The following is an 18,819-nucleotide window of genomic DNA, read 5'->3' on the forward strand; positions in this document are numbered from 1 at the left end:
GAGACACAAGCTCTGGGGGTACTGGTTAGTTCATATTGTTGTTCCACCTATAGATGCCCATGAACATACAAGAAGCCTCTAACCATTTTAGACACCAGTTTTCAGAACAACAAACTGCCTAGATTATCCATTTGCTTAAGAAAAGACTGCAGAGTTCTTTGTAGTTGAGCAAATTTGCATCTCTTTTGGCGCTTTCACTTGAATTTTGATTCGGGACACTGGAAAAGAAGATGCCTGGAGAAGAGAGAGAATAGGGTGCTTGCAGCTTTCCCAGAGAACCCCAGTTTGGTTCCCAGCACCCACACTGGGTTACTTACAACTGCCTGTAATCTATTTAGCTCTAGAGGATTAAATATCCTCTTCTGGCCTCTGGAGGTACCTGTGCAAACATGGGATACACTCACATAGACGCATACACATGATTTTTCTACTAAAAATATTTCTAAGCTAAAGGTACCTTAACCTTCCTATAACAGCGTTTTGAATAGTCAAACTTCTGACATTTAACCATTTTTCATGAGGTAATATGGATAGTTCCCACGCCCCAGGGGTTGGGATTGCGTTGCTGGGAATTGAATTCAGGGCCTCACACATTTTAATGCAAGCACTCTAACCCATCCCCCACTCCGCTCCATCTCCTCCAACCTCGAAGGGGTTCTCACACGAGTCTCACGGAGGAGGATTGGACAGCTGTGTCAAGGTCGTCAGTCCTTGTGGGAACACTGATTGCTAGGGGACAAAGTCGTGTGGCTGAGTAGAGTCACCTGGATAAACAGAACACACTGAGGCGGAGGTGTCTTCTCCAATCCTGCTTCCTAAAAACCTCCTTACACATTTTAGGAGTTCATCTAGGGGAACACTTTTCTACAGGAGGCTTGTTCTTCAACATGTATGTTATGCTGTCAACTGGAGGAATTTAACAGAGATACCCAACTCACTGACACTCAGGTTTATATTCCTAGTGTTTGCCAAAACATTTAACTTGACTATTACTAAACTCTAGGAAAGCTACTTCACTGCCACCTTCCCAGGGAATGAGAAAGGTCCTCTGAGGTGGGAGACAGAAAAATTACTCTCTAGAGTGAGGTCTGAACATAGGGCCGGAAGGGCAGACCCCAAGGATCTTACCTCATCCACTGTCCGTGTGTGTGTGTGTGTGTGTGTGTGTGTGTGTGTGTGTGTGAGTAAACCGTTTTCCAAGGATACAGAAAAGTGTGTGGTTCACTTTTACAGTCTATATGCTGACAATACCAACACACTACACACATAAACATGCATATGTACGCATACAAACAAATGTAGGTCAATAAAAATCCACCTCCTCTATTGCAATGTGATATCATTTTCAAACCCCAAATCCAGGAACTGTGAGCTGTTCTTTCACGAGCCAAGGGTTTCCATAAAGAGACACCATGACCAAGGTAACATTTAATTGAAGCTGGCTTTCTGGTTCTGAGGTTCAGTTCATTATCATCCTCTAGGCAGCCATGATGCTGGAGGAGCTGAGAGTTCTACATCTTGTTCTGAAGGCAAATAAAACTGGCTTCCAGGCATCTAGGAGGAGGATCTCAAACCCACCCCAACAGTGACACACCTACTCCAACAAAGCCACACCTCCTAATAGTGCCACTCACTCCCTGGGCCAAGCACATTCAAACCACCACAGGGTATTTTTTTCCTGTGGAAAGAAATTTAAGCCGGGCAGTGGTGGCGCATGCCTTTAATCCCAGCATTCGGGAGGCAGAGGCAGGTGGATTTCTGAGTTTGAGGCCAGCCTGGTCTACAAAGTGAGTTCCAGGACAGCCAGAGCTACACAGAGAAACCCTGTCTCGAAAAATCAAAAATAAATAAATAAATAAATAAATAAATAAAAGAAAAGAAAGAAAAAGAAAAGAAAAGAAAAAAAAAGAAATTTAATAAGAAGCTCTTTGTTATAAAACTTCTGCCATATAATGGATCAAATCAGTAATTGTATATTTATCCTTTATTATCTTATGCTGAAATAACTAATGATATTTTGTTTGTTCAATTTTTGATTCCTCTGCCTTATAAAGTCTGTTTTGAAGTTTATTATTTAAACGGAGATGCTTATATTTCCCAAGAAAAAATTTTTGACATGTTGAAGAGTAGTCTCTTCCAGCACTCTCCTGAAGAAGAGAATGAAGAAGGAATAAAGGATTTGGTAGAAATAAGCCTGAAGAAGATGGTAAGCTTGGGCACTGCACTGAGTTCACGGAGGTAGCTGCTGCATTAAGGCTACAGAGCAAGCAATGGCCACTTCTTTACCATGAGCAGCTTCCCTTTGGGCAATTCTCACTTACTTTTCTGCTCTACCTACTCCCCACAACAGTGCGTCACTGCAAATGGGTGCTCAACCCACAAGGAATGGCCCCTGACTAATCATTATGTAAAATGAATGTCAATTTAATTATTTTATAATGTATCACTATTAGTAGAAGCTTATTAATTTGGGAGGGGGCTGGATTCAATAGATGGAAAACTGAGTGCTACTTTCTGTCTTCATGACCTCACTCTTTCAATCTATCAAGTACTCAACTGTGCAAAATAACAGTACAAAACATTTGACCTTTAGAAAGTGCTTACTATATAGCTGGCCTTCAGGGCCCTCTATGGTATTCATGCATTTTATCTACAGAACTATTACCTCCACTTTGCAGATGAGAAAAACTGAAGCACAGAAATTGTGGTGCAGAATCCATCTAGCAATAAAGCCTTACAGTAGTGGCTCCTTATTACAGGAATGGTGGTGTCCACTCTTATAAGGACCCTAAACTGTTTTGAGTGAGGTTTTGTGAATTCAGGGCAGGCCTGACAAACTCACTGACATTACTCGGGCTCAGAGAAAAAACAGCTAGGCATAGTGGTACATGCCTGCAACTCCAACACTTAGATGTCTGAGGATTGCAAGTTCAAGACCAGCCAGGGCCACATTGTGAATCTGTCCCTCTGTTCTCTATGTGAGAGTATTTCTTTTAGAAATAATAGCTGCTGCTCAGGCTGAGTACAGATGCCTTCTTCACAACAAGGTGTTCCCAGGCTCCTTTCTGGAACGGAAATGGTAGTGGGCTGCCCCTTATTCTGACGGCCACTCATAACTTTCCTCTAAATTAGATTCTGAACTTATGCACAAAAATGAAAAATCTAGGTCATCTTATTTAATCTGAAGCAGCAGTTGAAGGCATTTGGAATTCACAGATTCCCCCTTCCCTGCACTCTACACAGCATACTTAATTTTTAAAGCCTTGTCCAGAACCGTTTATGGACTTAACACCCCTGCTTTTTCCTGTAATGCATTGGACAGAACAGTGCTTGCTTGTTTCCATACTTGCCTAGATCTCAGCCCTCTAGTGCTCCGGCAGGAACCTGCAGTCTCCATTCCATGACTCTAGTGCAGCCTGGACAGCTACTCCAGGTGCCTTGTCCTTAACAGCTATTATTCCTGCTTGATGAGCTCCCAAAGAAGAGGCCTTTTGAGGAATAAGATTATGCTCAAAAAAAAATCTGAGACATACTACTTAATTGCAAAGGGGGCAGGATGTTAATATAGTTCCTCCAATATTTTGCATTATTCCCCAATTCCAGTATGTGTAATTGACAGGGCTACACTGTGTATAGCTAAGGTGACTCTAGTTAGAATAAATCAGTGACTTCTATTCGGAAATCCCCATAGGTTTGCGCAAATAATGTCTCCAGGAGAATGAACCAATAGTTTTTCTTAGCAGTCTAGATAGCAAGTTTTCCATGGTAAAATTCAAAGAAGACTTTATCATTCATCACTAAATCATCTTTCTCTCTAGGATTATGACAATGATGGCAAGATCTCTTTTGCAGACTTTGAAAAAGCAGTGAGAAAAGACGGACTTTTGTTGGAGGCGTTTGGACCATGTTTACCAGATGCAAAGGTGGAGTTACAAATACGAAGAGCTCCACGTAGATGAGGAAAACTTACGTGTGTGTGTGTATGTGTGTGTGTGTGTGTGTGTTACACATGCCATGTTCTGGCTAGTTTTATGTCAACATGACACAAGCTAGAGTCATCTGAAAGCAGGGAACCTCAGCTGAGAAAATGTCTCCATAAGGCCCAGCTGTCGGGCATTTCTCAGTGATTGATGGAAGAGAGCCAAGACCATTGTAGGTGGTGCTGCCCCTGGGGTCATGGTCCTGGGTTCTATAAGAACGCAGGCTGGGCAAGCCATGAAGAGCATGCTAGTAGCAGCACCCTCCATGGCCTGTGCATCAGCTCCTGCCTCCGGGATCCTGCTCTGTTTGAGTTCCTGCCCTGCCTTCCTTCAGTGGTGGCTTAAGGATGTGGAAGCAAGCATAAGGCCAACAAATCCTCCCCCCCAGCTTGCTTTTGGACATGGTGTCTCATCATAGTAGTTGCCCATTCAAGGACACGCCCCATGCTTGTTGTGTGGAGGCCAGAAGACAATTTGAACGAATCAGTTCTCTCTCCCCACCACCTGGATCCCAGTCAGGTTTCTAAGCAAATGCCTTTACACGCTGAGTCGCCTCACTGGCCCAACTAAGGAAAAAGTTTAAAGGATTAGAAGAAATAATACACAGTAGCTTCTCACCCTTGTAGCTTCAGCCCAAGGCCAAGTTGAAGACAATGATAAAGTCATTAGCCTCATTCCAGTTCAGTGCTAAAAACGACATTGCTGACTATTTCAGTTATTATAGCTAAAAGACTTTAATCTGCCTCTTTGGCTATACATAATTCCTGTCTTCTGTAAGTATGGAGACAACTTAACCAAACCCAAACCCGAGCATCCTATCTTACAAGATGGAACACTGAATAACAAATAGGTTGAGCAAGGTTGTAAGGTGCTAGAACCATGACCTCTTCTAGCCAACCAATGTGTAAACAGCTTTTAATGTGAGGAGATTAATGGCTGATGGGAGAGACAGCTCCATTACTAAAGGGCTTCCCAGTAAGCATAGAACCTGATCTCAATTCACAACACTCATGTAAAAAGCTGGGCATTGTGGAGTGTGCTTGTAATGCCAGCACTGAGGGGGCAGAGAGGCGGGAGGATCCTGGGGCTTCTAGGCTAGCCAGCTTAGGCTAATGGGCAGGTGACAGGCCCTACAGTTACACTGCAGTGTGGTCCATGCCTTCACTGCTGGGAACGCCTCCGCCTCCGGATGCCTGCCTCCTGCCTCCTCTTTCTCCTTTCCTACCTGGCATGGCACATGCTTGCTTCTTTCCTCTCGTGGCCACTTGTGTGGATGTTGGTGAAGGTGGGTCATCAAACACTCTCCTCACACTCACAGAACAGAGCAGGGTCCTGAGGTCCAGAGAGACACACTCAGCCCTTGATATCTGAGCCGCCTGACTAGCATGATGTTTGTTCTGCCCAGCTCCATGTTGGTTAATGTGTCTTTACCTGAGATTTCAGCACAGCGGGTCTGTGTACTCGGCTCTCAGGCACACAGATGCTAGCCCCTGGTTGGGAGGTTCCAGCACTGGAAAGCCATACTGGCCAAGCTGAAGCAAACCTTACTCCACACGGTCAGATATAACCCACGGAAGGAGGCTCCAAAGGATGAGAAATGACGTGCACACCGCACACAGTGTAGCATGTGCCTTCTCAGTTTATTTTTTCCAAGAAAACAAATAGAAATAGCCTGAAAAATTATACTGTAGCCTGCTGACAGAAGAAAGAGTATAGACATGCTGACCGTGTAGAAATCTAGAACTTCCAAAATTAGTTTTTTACATCACCATAATCAATTTAAATTAGTCTTAGAAGTTACATTATGTATGCTGCTTTCTTAAAAATGTGTTTCTAATATCAATGTTGCTGTAACATTTGTTGGCATTTTTTCTCTACAGTTCTGCTTTCACTTTGAAGCCCTGGTGTTCAAAAACAACCCCCCTGCCAGTCTTTGAACACAGATTGCTCAATACCTGAATTAAAATGAGACCCTGATTGCCTTATTTGCATTACGTGTTTCTCCATTTGTTTCAATCAATTTACATAGTTTAACATAAGAACAAATACGGTATGAAAAGAATAGTCTCTGCCACATTGTGTGTAGATCCAAGAAAGATGGAAACATTTGCAACTGGTTTAAAAGAAAAAACTTTAAAACAGCAGTAGCAAGATGCCTGAAAGAATTAAAATGGGCCTAACATAAAAAAGAATCTCTCCAGAACACACCAATTTAGCTGGGGGTAGAGGCACCAGCCCTCAGGCCAGCCTGGTCTACATAGAGAGTCCGCCAGAGCTATCCAGTGAGACCCTGATTCAAAAGAAAAAAGAGAAGGCGAGATTAACTCCCCGCTGACAGCTGACAAGCTATATTCTTCTTCTTTGTTTTCCTGGATGACTTGTGCGCACGTCTTTTATATTGTCCTCTGGAGGCTTTGGCACAGATGAAATCACCTGGTTTAAAAAGAAAAAAGAATCACTAAGCAGTCGACGGCAACAGTTAGTAAAATTTGGGACAGAAGTGAATGAAATTTAGATTAAAAGAACATCACATAGAACCAACCAGATAAGGACTTGGTTCCTTTTAAATATAAGATTAACAAACTAAGAGAGGGAGGGAAGGGGGGGGAGAACAAATAACCAACCAACCAACCAACCAAACAAAAAACCAGGAGGGTTAAAACAGGTTCTAGTGAAATTAAGAGAATCATTTGGGAATTCTTTGAAAACATATTTCAAAAATCTGGAAAATCTAAAAGAAATGGATAGATTCCTAGGCATATTGATGGACCAGCCTGACCCATTTTGAGATTAGAAGCCATCTTGTTACATGGTCAAAATAAATTCATTCCTGTTTTCTGTAAACTTGGGTTTGACAGGGCCTTGGCCCATTTTCTGGAATTTGACATGTTCCATACACTATACACCTATCTCCACCCTGACTAGAGCTTCTGCCAAGTTCCTATGTAATCTAGTCTTTTGGATCTTAATAAAGCTATATAAATCCTACTTCCTTCTATGTTCAATGCTATTCTTTCAATTCCCAAATTAGGGAAACAGCCCTGTCTGACAGAAAATAAAGCTTGCTTAACTTGACAAAAAAAAAAAAAAAAAAAAAAAAAGGTTGGGCAATGAGGTTAACAATACAACCTATTAAAATTAACTCCAGAAGATACAATTTAAGTATATCCATGATTAAAGCATCAATAAAAGTTCCAGGAAAAGTCAAGTTCAATGGATTCCCTGCTGAATCCCACTAATGCTTAAAGAAAGGCTAATAATACCAGTGCTGCTCAAACTAGGTTAAAAAACAGAAGAGGAAGGAAGGAACACTACCTGCCTCATGTATGATCACCCTGATGATAAGTCATACAGCATGCAACAAACAAAACCATAGCCCAATCCCTCTGATCTACATGTAAATAAAAATTCTCCATACACATCATAAGTTGAATAGAAGAACACATTAAGATCATAGAACCATGACTAAGTTTCATTCCAAGATTTTCAGGAAGGTTCCACATAGGTAAATCAATAAATACAGCAGACAGCCTCAAGAACAGAAATTATATCTCAGTAGACAATCAGAGGAGACACAGCATCTCCTCTAATATCAGGAATAGAGACAAAAGTGTCCACTCTTTCCACTCTTATTCAATATGGTATTGTGAGTGTAAGCCAGAGCAACAAGACAAAAATAACACAGACGAAAGGGAGAAGTCATATGATCTCTATTCACAGACTACACAACTCCATACTTAAAAGACTCTAAAGATCTGACCAGAAAACTCTTAATTATGATAAACACTATCACCAAAATATATAAGTTCAATAAACAAACAAAACAATAGCTTTTCTATAAAGCAATAAACTTACTAAGAAAAAAACATCAGAAAAGAAAATCTCATTCACAAAAACAACAAAACCAAATAGTTTGGGAGGATGGCTAGGCTGGTGAAGTGCCTGCCATGCAGCCCCGAAGCCCTGAGTTCTGATCTCCAGTCCCTGTAAACGGCCAGGTGTGGTGGAGCACACCTATAATCTCCAACTTTGGAGACAATGGTTGGACACAAGATGGTCCCAGGAGCATGCCGGCAGACTAGCTAACTTGGTGAGCTCCAGGTTAAATGAGAAACCATTTCAAAAAATAAGGTTAAAAGTGACAGAGGAGGCCATGTGCACACAGACATGAACATATATACACATGTATAGTACCACATACTTAACCCAGGAATAAATCTAACCAGAAGGCCAAAGACCTCTAGAGCCAAACTCACAGAAAGACGGTGAAGAAAAGATAGAGAATGGCAGGACTTCTCGTGTTCCTGGATTGTAGAATTTTAACAATCTGTACTTGTTATGCTGCCTCATCTCCCTACATCACAGTGCACACAGGGATGCCCGAGTGGGTATTGGAGTAGGGCATAAGTCATCAGGCTAGGGAGCAAGTACCTCTACCCACTGAGCCGTCTTGCCAGGCTCTGGCAGAATTATTATTTTTCAAGTTTTTTATGACATAGTTTCTAGGTTTCTTTGTGTAGCCTTGGCTGTCCTAGTACTAGCTCTGTAGACCAGGATGGCCTGAAATTCAGAGTTCTGCCTGCCTCTGCCTCCCAACTTCTAGGATTAAAGACATATGCCACCACCCCTGGCAGAATTAATTTTGAAAACTACATTTATTCATTTATTTGTACAAGGGAGTACATATGTGCCCACAGTGTGTATATGAAGGCCAGAGGAAACTTGTAGAAATTGGCTCTCTTCCGACCAGGTGAGTCCTAGGAACTGAAATCACGTTGTCAGGCTTGTGGAAAGTATCTTTACCTGGTCAACTATCTCACTGGCCCTGGCAGAACTAAAAATGTGAAAATGACTATATTTTTAAAAGTGATATGTAGGATTTGATGGTTTGTATATTTTTGGACCAGGGAGTGGCACCATTTGGAGGTGTGGCCTTGTTGGAATAGGTGTGACCAGGTTGGAGTAGGTGTGTCACTGTGGGTGTGGGCTTAAGATCCTCACCCTAGGTACCTGGAAGTCAGTCTTCCACTAGCAGCCTTTGGATGAAGATGTAGAACTCTCAGTTCCGCCTGTGCCATGCCTGCCTGGATACTGCCATGCTCCCACCTTGATGATAATGGACTGAACCTCTGAACCTGTAAGCCAGCACCAAGTAAATGTTTTTTATAAGACTTGCCTTGGTCATGGTGTCTGTTCACAGCAGTAAAACCCTAAGACACAGAACAAACACAATTCTTATCAAAGTATCAAAGACATCCTTCATAAAGGCAGAAAACAACTGCCCTAAAATCCATATGGAAGTAGGAACGCCCCAAAAAGAGTTAAAGCCATCCCAAGCAGTGAGGGCAAGGCTAGAGATGGAATGGTATCTTATGTCAGGTCACAGAGCCACAGTGACAAGATGTGCTGCCTACTCTGTCATAATTGACAAAATGTTTCCATAAGAACTGCTGTAGGGTATTGTCTTAATCAGTGATTGATGAGGGAAGGTCTAGCCCATTGTAGGTGGTACCACTCCTGGGCCAGTGGTCCTGGGTTGTATAAGAAAGTAGGCTGACGATGTAAGCAGCACCCTTCTATGGCCTCTGCATCAGCTCCTGCTTCCAGGTTCCTGCCCTGTTTAAGTTCCTGTCCTGACTTCCTTCAATAATGAACAGCAGTAGAAATATAAGCCAATTAAACCCTTTTCCCCAACTTGCTTTTTGGTTATGGCGTTAGAAACCCTAACTAAGACACAAAAGCAGCCTAGGACTGGATAAAAAGAATGCAGGCAGAGGGAATAGAACAGAAGATCCAGCCAGGTGGTGGTGGCGCACCCCTTTAATCCCAGCACTTGGAAGGCAGAGGCAGACGAATTTCTGAGTTCTAGGCCAGCCTTGTCTACAGAGTGAGTTCCAGGACTGCTAAGGCTACACAGAGAAACCCTGTCTTGAAAAAAACAAACAAACAAAAAACAAAACAAAACAAAAAAATAGAAGATCCAGAAATAATCTTATTCATCTACAGCCACAACATTTTTGACAAGGGTATCAAAAACACATGGGGAAAACACACACACACACACACACACACACACACACACACACACACACACACACAAACGCACGCACGCGCTCAGAGGCTTCACAATGTATATATTGTATGTAACAATGTCTGAGACTAGTTTAAGACATAGGCAAAGATTTTCTGCAATGGATTCGAATGCAACAGATTACAATGCCCAAACTGACTAATGGGATCACATGGAGCGGAGGAGCTTCTCACAGCAACGTGAAGTGAAAAGAGCCAGCAGGATGGGGAGTCTGTGTCCATCTACACAAAGGAGGAGTTAATGTCGAGCATCTACAAAGAACTGCTCAAAACAGACACTAAGAAACAAACACGTCATCCAATCAATAGGCTAATGAGTTGAACAGACCTCAAAGGAAGAAATACATATGGCCAATACATGTTTGAAAATGTTCAACATCATTACCATCAGGGAAATGCAAAAAGAACATATTAGGATGCTATCTCACCTCAATTAAACAAATGCAGATTAAAACCACATTGGGATTTCACCTCGCTCCAGAAACAGCTACAATGAAGAAAACCAACAGGATACAGATAAAGTACCCAGGTTTTACTAGTTGGTTGGTCTTATTTTTGAACAGGATCTCACAGTGTAACTTTGACTGGCCTAGCCTGGCCTAGCCTGTAACTAGGTAGACCAGGCTGGCTTTACAGAGATCTCGGCTGCAAAGGATCCGGAATACATTGTTAGTATTCCACTACCAAAATAACTTAGTAGTAAGTCAAGGCAGTAGAAGACCATCTTGATTTGAAATGGGAAGTACTAGAAGTTGTGGTACAGTAAATGAAATATTTTTTCTGCTGTCTTGTTACTTCTCTGAGATGTAGACTTTACATTTTAAGTGCAGTTGGCTCTGACTGAGACAGCCGTGAGTCAGTAAGGTGCTGGCATACACTGAAAAACTTAGTAGACTTAACATAAAAACCACATTCTTACACTTTTACAATTTCAATTAGGCAAAAACAAAACTCTTAAAGGAAAAAAAAAAAAGAAGCCACCTTAGCTTCTCTAATCACACTGCAGAGCAGGAAAGCACCGTGTAAGCCCCTGTGAGCCCCTGTGAGCCCCGTGTGAGCCCATGTGAGCGCCCACATGAGCCCCTGTGTGAGCCCCGTGTGAGCCCACATGATCCCCTGTGTGAGCCCATGTGAGTGCCCGTGTGAGCCCCATGTGAGCGGGGCTCGCTGACCTGGGAGTTCACTAAGAAAATGCTCCTGGCCCTCCATGTATGATTTCAAGGTCCATCTCCATGCCACAAAAAGGAAGCTTTCACAAGCTACTCCAACTGTCAGCTCTCTTTTGTGTTTAGGAAATGAAAACTAATGTAAATAACAGGGGAAAGACAGCCTCATCTCTGACTAGTTCAGAGCTCTGAGGTCACACATAAGAAGCAGAGTACAGACAGCCACAGACCCGGTCTTTAGAAATCTCTGTGGGCTGGGGGTGGGATGTGATGGAGCATTTGCCTAACACACATGTCCCTGAGTGCTATTCCCAACAAAATTAATTAAGTGACTAATTAATCAAAATCATTTCTTTTATGAATATTTATTATAAAAGTATTTTGACTCTGATGTAATCTGCAGTAACTGACTTTAAGAGAAATAATCAATTATATCTGTCAATTTTGACTTATGCTATTACTACCTAGGGAGCTAGTTTTAAATAGGGAAGGGAGGAGAGATAATATCTGGAATCAACTGTTATAATCTGACTGACTGGAACGTTTAGCATTTTTTATCTATACTGACATAAAATGTATTTGTTCACTGTTAAACCAAGAATGACTGTCAAAGGGAGCTGGAGAGATGGCTCAGTGGTTAAGAGCACCGACTACTCTTCCAGAGGTCATGAGTTCAATTCTCAGCAACCACATGGTGGCTCGTAACCATGTGTAATGGCATCCAATGCCCTCTTCTGGTGTGTCTGAAGGGAGTGACAGTATACTCAGATACATATAAAATAAATAAATACATCTTCAAAAAAAAGACTGTCAAAACAGATATTGATCAAATTTGTTATTTTGGAAAAGAAAGGCAGGAAACTATAACAAAAGCAAATAATTACAAAGTTTTAGTTTCTCCAAATAATTTCCTATCAAGTGTTGGTCTCTCAATTAAATTATCTCAATTTAAAAAAAAAAAAAAGAAAGACCTTACCTCTTTAAGTTTACTCCGAATTAAGTTTGCCGTTGTATTCAAGGAGTCATCCTGCAGATCTACTGTGGGAATACCTGGTAACTTAGGTCCAATCAAAACCTCAGTACTGCTTGTGTTTGCTTCAAGCAACGTTCCCAGTTCTCGATCATAGTCTCGCCGCCGTTTCCTCTCCTGCAGCTGCGTTGTCCTAGGCATGAACCTGCCAACTGCCTGTGAGGTAGCAATGGCCTCTTGCACACTAGAGCAAGGGACGGAGTTTTTGTAAGAGTTCATCCGTAGCTTTGGAGAAAAGGCACTGTGGTCTCGAGGCTTTGGCAGTACACCGTGGTTCCTAGCAGTACTACAGGAGACTGATGCCCTGTCCACATGTTCCCCAGGTGAACATGAGCTTTTGGAGGCAAAATAGCTTAAAGGGAGTTCACAAGAATAAGGAAGACAAGGCCTTGCGTTCACTGGAGGACTCTCAGGAGATGTGTTTAAAGCAGCTGTACCACACCCAGGCATAGGTGGATGGAAATCTTGTCTAGACTCTTTTGTTCCTTTCTGCTCTGGAACTGGTTTCTTCTTCACCATGTAATAGTCTTTGAAGTCAAGTTTTAAAAGTCGAGGGAAAGGGAAAGAAATCATTAATCAGTTTGATCATTCAGAATCTTGAAATTCTAAAAACAAACCTTAATATGCTAAGACCCTCTACTCCCAAAATGGTACTTCTAGAGCAGGGACTGCATTGGGAAGATTTAAAGGCTTTCTGAAAGATCCCATAGGATACTGTCAGGATTCACCTTTTCAGCTATCTAGAATGCCTCACATTTCCTCTGGAGCCACTTGAAAGACAATAAAACTTATTTTTACAATTCCCACTAACTGTAATCTTAGCGTCTCCATGCCATTGCAGAGAAAGCTTTTACAGTTCCGGGATACTCTACTATATGGATAAACCATGTTTACTTCATAATTGTGTCAAGAGAAACTCAGCTGGGCATGTGGGCCACCAAACTATAACAACTGGAAGTTCCCATGATGAGCAACACGTAGAACCAGTCTGTAAACCACAATTGCTTCTTGCTGCCTTAATATTAAACCTGGGCCACTTAGCCTGGGACACAGGCTTCAGGATTTGCTCCCTGTCTACTTTCCTAATCTCTCTCACTAAAACCTTGGTACTTTGGTTACTCTGTAGGACTTACAGCTCCTTAGATGTATGGGGGTGATTCAACAGTCTGTGTTTGACATGTAGCCTGGCTTACCTTGCCATCCTTTTAACCCTACTTCTGAATACCATTTACTACTATTCAACTATCTCTCACATCCCAGAGGCAATCTCCATGAATCAACACCTCTCCCTTCTCAGCAGAGACTCTACAGTGGTGCACAGACCAAAGCCTGTGGCTGAGCAGGAATTCTACAGTGACACACACACCTAGCAGTGCCTGATACACAGGAGGTGTTAACACAGACTTTCCATACCTTGGTTATTAGTAACTCTTGTAATATAAGCCTTTCTTTCTTGTAATTTTTTTCTAGTTTCTTCAACTGTCTCAAATTCTGGAGCATAGCACACATGAAGTAACCCTCCAAAGAAACTCTGTTCATCCATCTTTTTCTTAGCTACCCTAAAGAGAAATAAATACATAACATAAAGAGAACTCTAAAGAAATGCATAAGTTACATTGCTTAAAGACACAATTATTTTTACTATTTTTATTTCTGTGTGTATGTCTATATGTGGGTGTGTGCACATGTGAGTACAGTTGCCTGAGGAGGTCAGAGGTGATAGATTCCCTGGAGTTTCTGACAGTTGTGAGTCCCCTGACCTGGGTGCTGGGAGCCACACTCCAAATCTGACTCCTCAGGAATAGCAGTAAGTGCTCTTAGCTTTTGAGTTATCTCTCCAGCTCCCAGATGCATGGCTCCACCACCCACCCCAACCCCAAGACAGGGCCTCACTATATAGATCTGGCTGTTCTGGAACTTACTCTGTAGTTCAGGGTGGCCTCAAATTCACAGAGGCCTGCCTCTGGCTCCCAAGTGCCGGGATTAAAAGCATACACCACTACATCCAGAAAAAAAATTGAGAGCAAGAAGTGCTTGTGTGATTTGGGTACGTTTGGGAAACACTTGGGGCCAAAATGACAGCAACAGGAATAGAATTTTGACACGAGTTCTGCTTAACTTGTACATACCTTGCACTTTGTAATTTCACAAATTTAATGAGATAAACTTCCGTAAAGTCTTCCGCCGGGTACTCATCGAGAGCATTATACTGTTCAATCGCACCATACAGAGCAAATCGCTCAACTAACTCCTTCATGGCTCCCACTGCAGGAACGCCTTGTATCAGCAAGTACTGAGACTCCAAATTGATTGTATATACCTAAAGCCAGAGGACAGCGCGTTAAATGTACTCTTCAAACAAGCCTATGGCAACTCCGTCCTCCCACCCCCTTTTAAATGGAGCTTTGAAAACAAGAAGCACCCTGCTCAATCTGGTCTGCAAAACACACACACTAAACGGTCACTCTTTCTGCCTAAAGAATACCACACTCCACATAAGGGTATCTGACTAAACCACTTAACAGACGGCTTTTCCAAAAGCTGACTCCAAAGAGGTTAATGTAAACAGCCACTCGACACTCACCCAGGGCTTGTTCTGTGAGAAGCGCGATTGTAAACACACAAGATACAAAGCTAGAAATCGTGGGTTGGCGGTTTGGTAAGCAGTTAACCGAGGGTAATGATAACCTTTGGTACCGGGGCCTGGGTTCCTTGTGTCCCCTCCACTGAGAGCCGGACTTGACAGCATCCCCGCCAAGCCTTTATGGAGGCAGGCCCTGGGGAGCCAGTGCTCCTGCCGAGGAGAGAGAAGAACCCGAGTCACTCTACCTTGACCGCGCGAGGGCGTCGGCCCTCCCGGTATTTGGCTCGCGAGTCACACACAGCCGTCTGGACGTGGTGCTCGAATACGCCGCCAGGTTTCCCGTCACTGGATGCCATCTTGCCGGCTCCAGCCCCCCGCGCCAGAACAACATCCGCCAGCCGCGCTCCTCTGAGTCCAATCAGAGAGCAGGATGGGCCGGGCGTGCGAGGATTGGCTGGAGGATCGACCCCATCGACGATCGTCTCCTGAGAGCGAGAATTCGACGAGCGACGTGCCGCCCCCTAGAGCCTCGGAGGAGAGACCCGAGGGTGACAGCGGCCGGGCGTGGGAAGAGGGGGGCGGGCCCGATCGATGTTCTCGGGTTCCGACGGCCTGGCCTGACGGGAAGCGGGTGGACTCCGCTCTCCGGTGAGAGTTGAACCTTGGGACAATGTGGAGCGGCGATCGCTTAGCGGGTGCGGGGTCTGGGGGGGCGGTGGTGACGGTGGCCTTCACGAACGCTCGGGACTGCTTCCTGCATCTGCCGCGGCGCCTCGTGGTCCAGCTTCACCTGCTGCAGGTAACGCGCTGGCGGGACGCGGACACCACTGACGTCTTGTGGGACTAGGGTCCGCTGACACCTTTCCCTGCAGGGACATCGTCTGCCACTGACCCCGAGCTGAGGTGTGAGCGAGGGCCCCCTGCGGGCACGGCGTGGGGTGGCAGCGTGTGCATCCACACCACGGCTAGTGTATCCTCGGTGGGATTCCTAGTGCACCCCTTTAACTCGGTTAAAGCGACCTGAGCATGCTTGGATTCTGCCCCAGCATTCAGAAACGGCCCTCACTCAAGGATGGAAAGTTCTAGAGCGCTCTTACAGGTTTGCTTACAGGTTGCTAAAGCATTATCCTGCCAACTAGTAGTCGGTGCAGCGATAGAGGCGTTGAGTGGCAGACTTGGTTTGTAGATTACCAAGGTTTCCAACCCGTGCGAAAGGTTAATAAGATGATAGATAGCTCTCCCTGCTCGGGAGGACTTCGAACACAAGAATACGTGCGGCAGCGGGGTGGGGCGGGGAGGCGGGGTGACAAGGTGATGGAATTATTCACACCTCACACTTTCACCTCAGTAGCTAGGATTACTTGGATCTCAGCGAGCTGTCGCTGTCTGGATTCTGTCATGGTGTTTCAAGGCTATAAACCATCGGTGGAAATCCAGCATCCATGTTTTCCTAAGAGTGAGCACAAACAGACTCTCTTAGTTTGAGTGTATTCATGGGGTTAGACTATTTGAAATCTAAAACCCTAGGTGCATGGTACCTGAACACTGGCTATTAAAAGAAATATGCAAGAGTTTGAAATGACTTCAACTATTCCACCTTTATTTCCTCTTTGCTACATTTTTCTTGCTTTTACAGTCTGCCTATTAAAACACACCAATTTCATCAGAATCACTCTTATTGTTAGTTTAGCTTCACCAAATATTCTCTAACTGTCTGGTTTGCTTTCTGGTGTCTGAAAGGAATCAGTCACTGTCACCAAATTCCAGCTTGGATCATTATTCCCCGTCATTTCTGATGGAGATTTTTCAGTGTACTTTCAAATCTCAAATTACTGAGTTTATAGGAATAAGCTCACCACTCCATGAGTTTAGAAAAATGCTTCCTTACGATTGCTAAGAATTTGATCCTGACAAGTTGTTGCTCTCTTGGATTCATCACTGTTTAGGAATTACATAGTCTTGGCCTTTATTGTTATTATTATTATTATTATTATTATTATTATTTGAGATGTGAAGAAGTAAAATACTAAACATTTGGATTAAGTCTTGCATGCTTATATCTAATCTTTATTGTTTATGGAAATGTGGAACTATATACACATGTGGTTTTCCTGTACTAGTTTTGTGTAGTAGTACTATGACTTTTGTTTAGAGGTCATTACTTTTAGCAGTTAATTGGTATGATACCATAAACTGACCATAATTTATATAACTGCTCACCATGAATAACTTTTGAACTCAACTTTTAGAAATTTAAAGTGACAGCTATGTTTTACTGAAACAGTAAAGTGTTGCTGCTTATGGATCGTATGGTTATTTAGAATTCCCAAAATAATTGTCTTACTCAGGTTTTCTACTGCTGCGATGAAACACTGTGACCCAAAGCAAGTTAGGGAGGAAAGGGTTTATTTGACTTACACTCCACATTGTAGTCCATCATTAAAGGAAACCAGGATAAGAATTCAGGCAGGACAGGAAACTGGAGGCAGGAGTTTGTGCAGAGGTCATAGAAGGGTGCTGCTTACTGGCTTGTTCTCAATGGCTTGCTCAGCCTGCTTTCTTATAGAACCCAGGGCTACTAGCCCAGGGGTGTTACCACCCACAGTTGGCTGGCCCTCCCCCATCAGTCACCAATTAAGAAAATGCCTTACAGGCTGGCCTGCAGCTGGATCTTATGGAGATATTTTCTTAGTTGAGGTTCCCTCCTCTCAGATAACTTAGCTTGAATCAAATTAACAAGGGCAGTGGTGGCACACACCTTTAATCCTAGCACTTGGGAGGCAGAGGCAGGTGGATTTTTGAGTTTGAGGCCAGCCTGATCTACAGAGTGAGTTCTAGGACAGCCAGGGATACACAGAGAAACCCTGTCTCAACAAAACAAAACAAAACAACAACAAAACAAAAAAAAACTACCCAGGACAAATTGGCCTAGGAGGTATAGATAATTATGAAAGCAGAAGGGTTCATGTGTTGGGAATTAATAGGCTGAATTTCTCATTTGAGCTGAAGTCCTAACTATGTAACAGGGACACACAGTTAGTGGGAGGAAAGAGTTACAACAGTGACCTTTATCTGATTTACCTCAAGGTTTTCAGAGTCCAAATATTCTGGTTCTTAAACTTACTGAACCAGAATCTATGAGGAACAGATTTTCAAAAGATATAATAAGTCTCCAGGTTGCTTACATGCACAGAGTTGAGAACCGTGGCCATAGAACAGGAAAGGATAGCAGCGAAAGGACCTGAGTTATCTAGGTCATTTCCCTACTCTGGAAGCCTGAGGCAGATTTCATCTTCACGAAGCTAACTTGTGCTCTTGTCTGCCCCGTGTCAGCGCCACTCGCCTGCCACTGTTTCTCATCTGACTGGAGTGAGATACTCCTCACTGCTCTTTTGCTGGTTCTATGCTCACCCCCCTCCAAAGTCTCCTTCCTTTCATATAAGTCCAGGTCTTTAACAAAAGTATAATCCTTCTCCCACATAGCTCTGTGGTTGCCCATGACTGTGTATGTTTCATTTGTTACATACTATTTTGTTTCAAACATGTCTTCCTTTGTTCATTCAGAGTCCTTATTTAAGGACTGGGTACCAAGTAGACATTTAACTTAGAAGTTCTCAGTCACACTGGTCAACCCCTTTTACTTCTTGCTAGGTTTTCTATTATTGTCGGGTCTGATTATGTAGCCCTGGCTGGCTTGGAACTCTTTATGTTGATCAGGCTGGCTTTAAACTCACAGAGGCCCACCAGCTTCTGCCTCCTGAGCATTGGGATTAAAGGTGTGAGCCACCATGCCTGGTCTGTAAGATACATAAGGCCATCATGACCCCTGTTCACTAGTTAGGAGTAGTGTCTCTCATTGTAACACCTCAAACCATGTCCTTGAGGGACACAGTCACTCTCAGGTAAGAAGCACTGCTTACAGTCATTCTCTGTATATTTTAAGCTCAGCATATGCTATGATTGCAACAG

The 18,819-nt window shown here is 43.3% G+C and overlaps 3 protein-coding genes across 3 annotated transcripts in view; 2 read left to right on the plus strand and 1 right to left on the minus strand.

Moving 5' to 3' along the window:
- The window catches only part of LOC110316151 (EF-hand calcium-binding domain-containing protein 1-like), an 18,426-nt gene extending 12,464 nt beyond the window's left edge, over positions 1–5,962 (plus strand). The window contains exons 4-6 of the mRNA XM_021190249.2: positions 2,055–2,206; positions 3,819–3,923; positions 5,861–5,962. Of these exons, the coding sequence (XP_021045908.1) occupies positions 2,055–2,206; positions 3,819–3,923; positions 5,861–5,917 (314 nt within the window). The 3' untranslated portion in view covers positions 5,918–5,962. The remainder of the gene's footprint in view (positions 1–2,054; positions 2,207–3,818; positions 3,924–5,860) is intronic.
- Positions 5,600–15,679, minus strand: Rbm48 (RNA binding motif protein 48). Its single transcript, XM_021190247.1, has 5 exons — positions 15,096–15,679; positions 14,396–14,586; positions 13,680–13,825; positions 12,213–12,793; positions 5,600–6,413 (listed from the first exon to the last, which is right to left on the minus strand). The coding sequence occupies exons 1-5, from the start codon at positions 15,204–15,206 to the stop codon at positions 6,327–6,329; spliced, it is 1,116 nt and encodes a 371-aa protein (XP_021045906.1). The 5' UTR covers positions 15,207–15,679; the 3' UTR covers positions 5,600–6,326.
- Positions 15,196–18,819, plus strand: part of Pex1 (peroxisomal biogenesis factor 1) — a 37,847-nt gene continuing 34,223 nt past the window's right edge. The window contains exon 1 of the mRNA XM_021190243.2: positions 15,196–15,649. Within this exon, the coding sequence (XP_021045902.1) occupies positions 15,521–15,649 (129 nt within the window). The 5' untranslated portion in view covers positions 15,196–15,520. The remainder of the gene's footprint in view (positions 15,650–18,819) is intronic.

This window comes from Mus pahari, chromosome 2 (genome assembly GCF_900095145.1).
Source record: "Mus pahari chromosome 2, PAHARI_EIJ_v1.1, whole genome shotgun sequence".
Lineage (NCBI taxonomy): Eukaryota > Metazoa > Chordata > Mammalia > Rodentia > Muridae > Mus > Mus pahari.

Bases quoted from the DNA above. Each gene is read 5' to 3' on its own strand.
- Rbm48 (XM_021190247.1), bottom strand. From the start codon at position 15,206: ATGGCATCCAGTGACGGGAAACCTGGCGGCGTATTCGAGCACCACGTC. The intron at 13,826-14,395 runs GTATGTACAAGT...ATTTCTCTTTAG, and splicing joins GTGAAATTACAAAGTGCAAG to GGTAGCTAAGAAAAAGATGG. The intron at 6,414-12,212 runs GTAAGGTCTTTC...TTTTTAAACCAG, and splicing joins TTCGGAGTAAACTTAAAGAG to GTGATTTCATCTGTGCCAAA.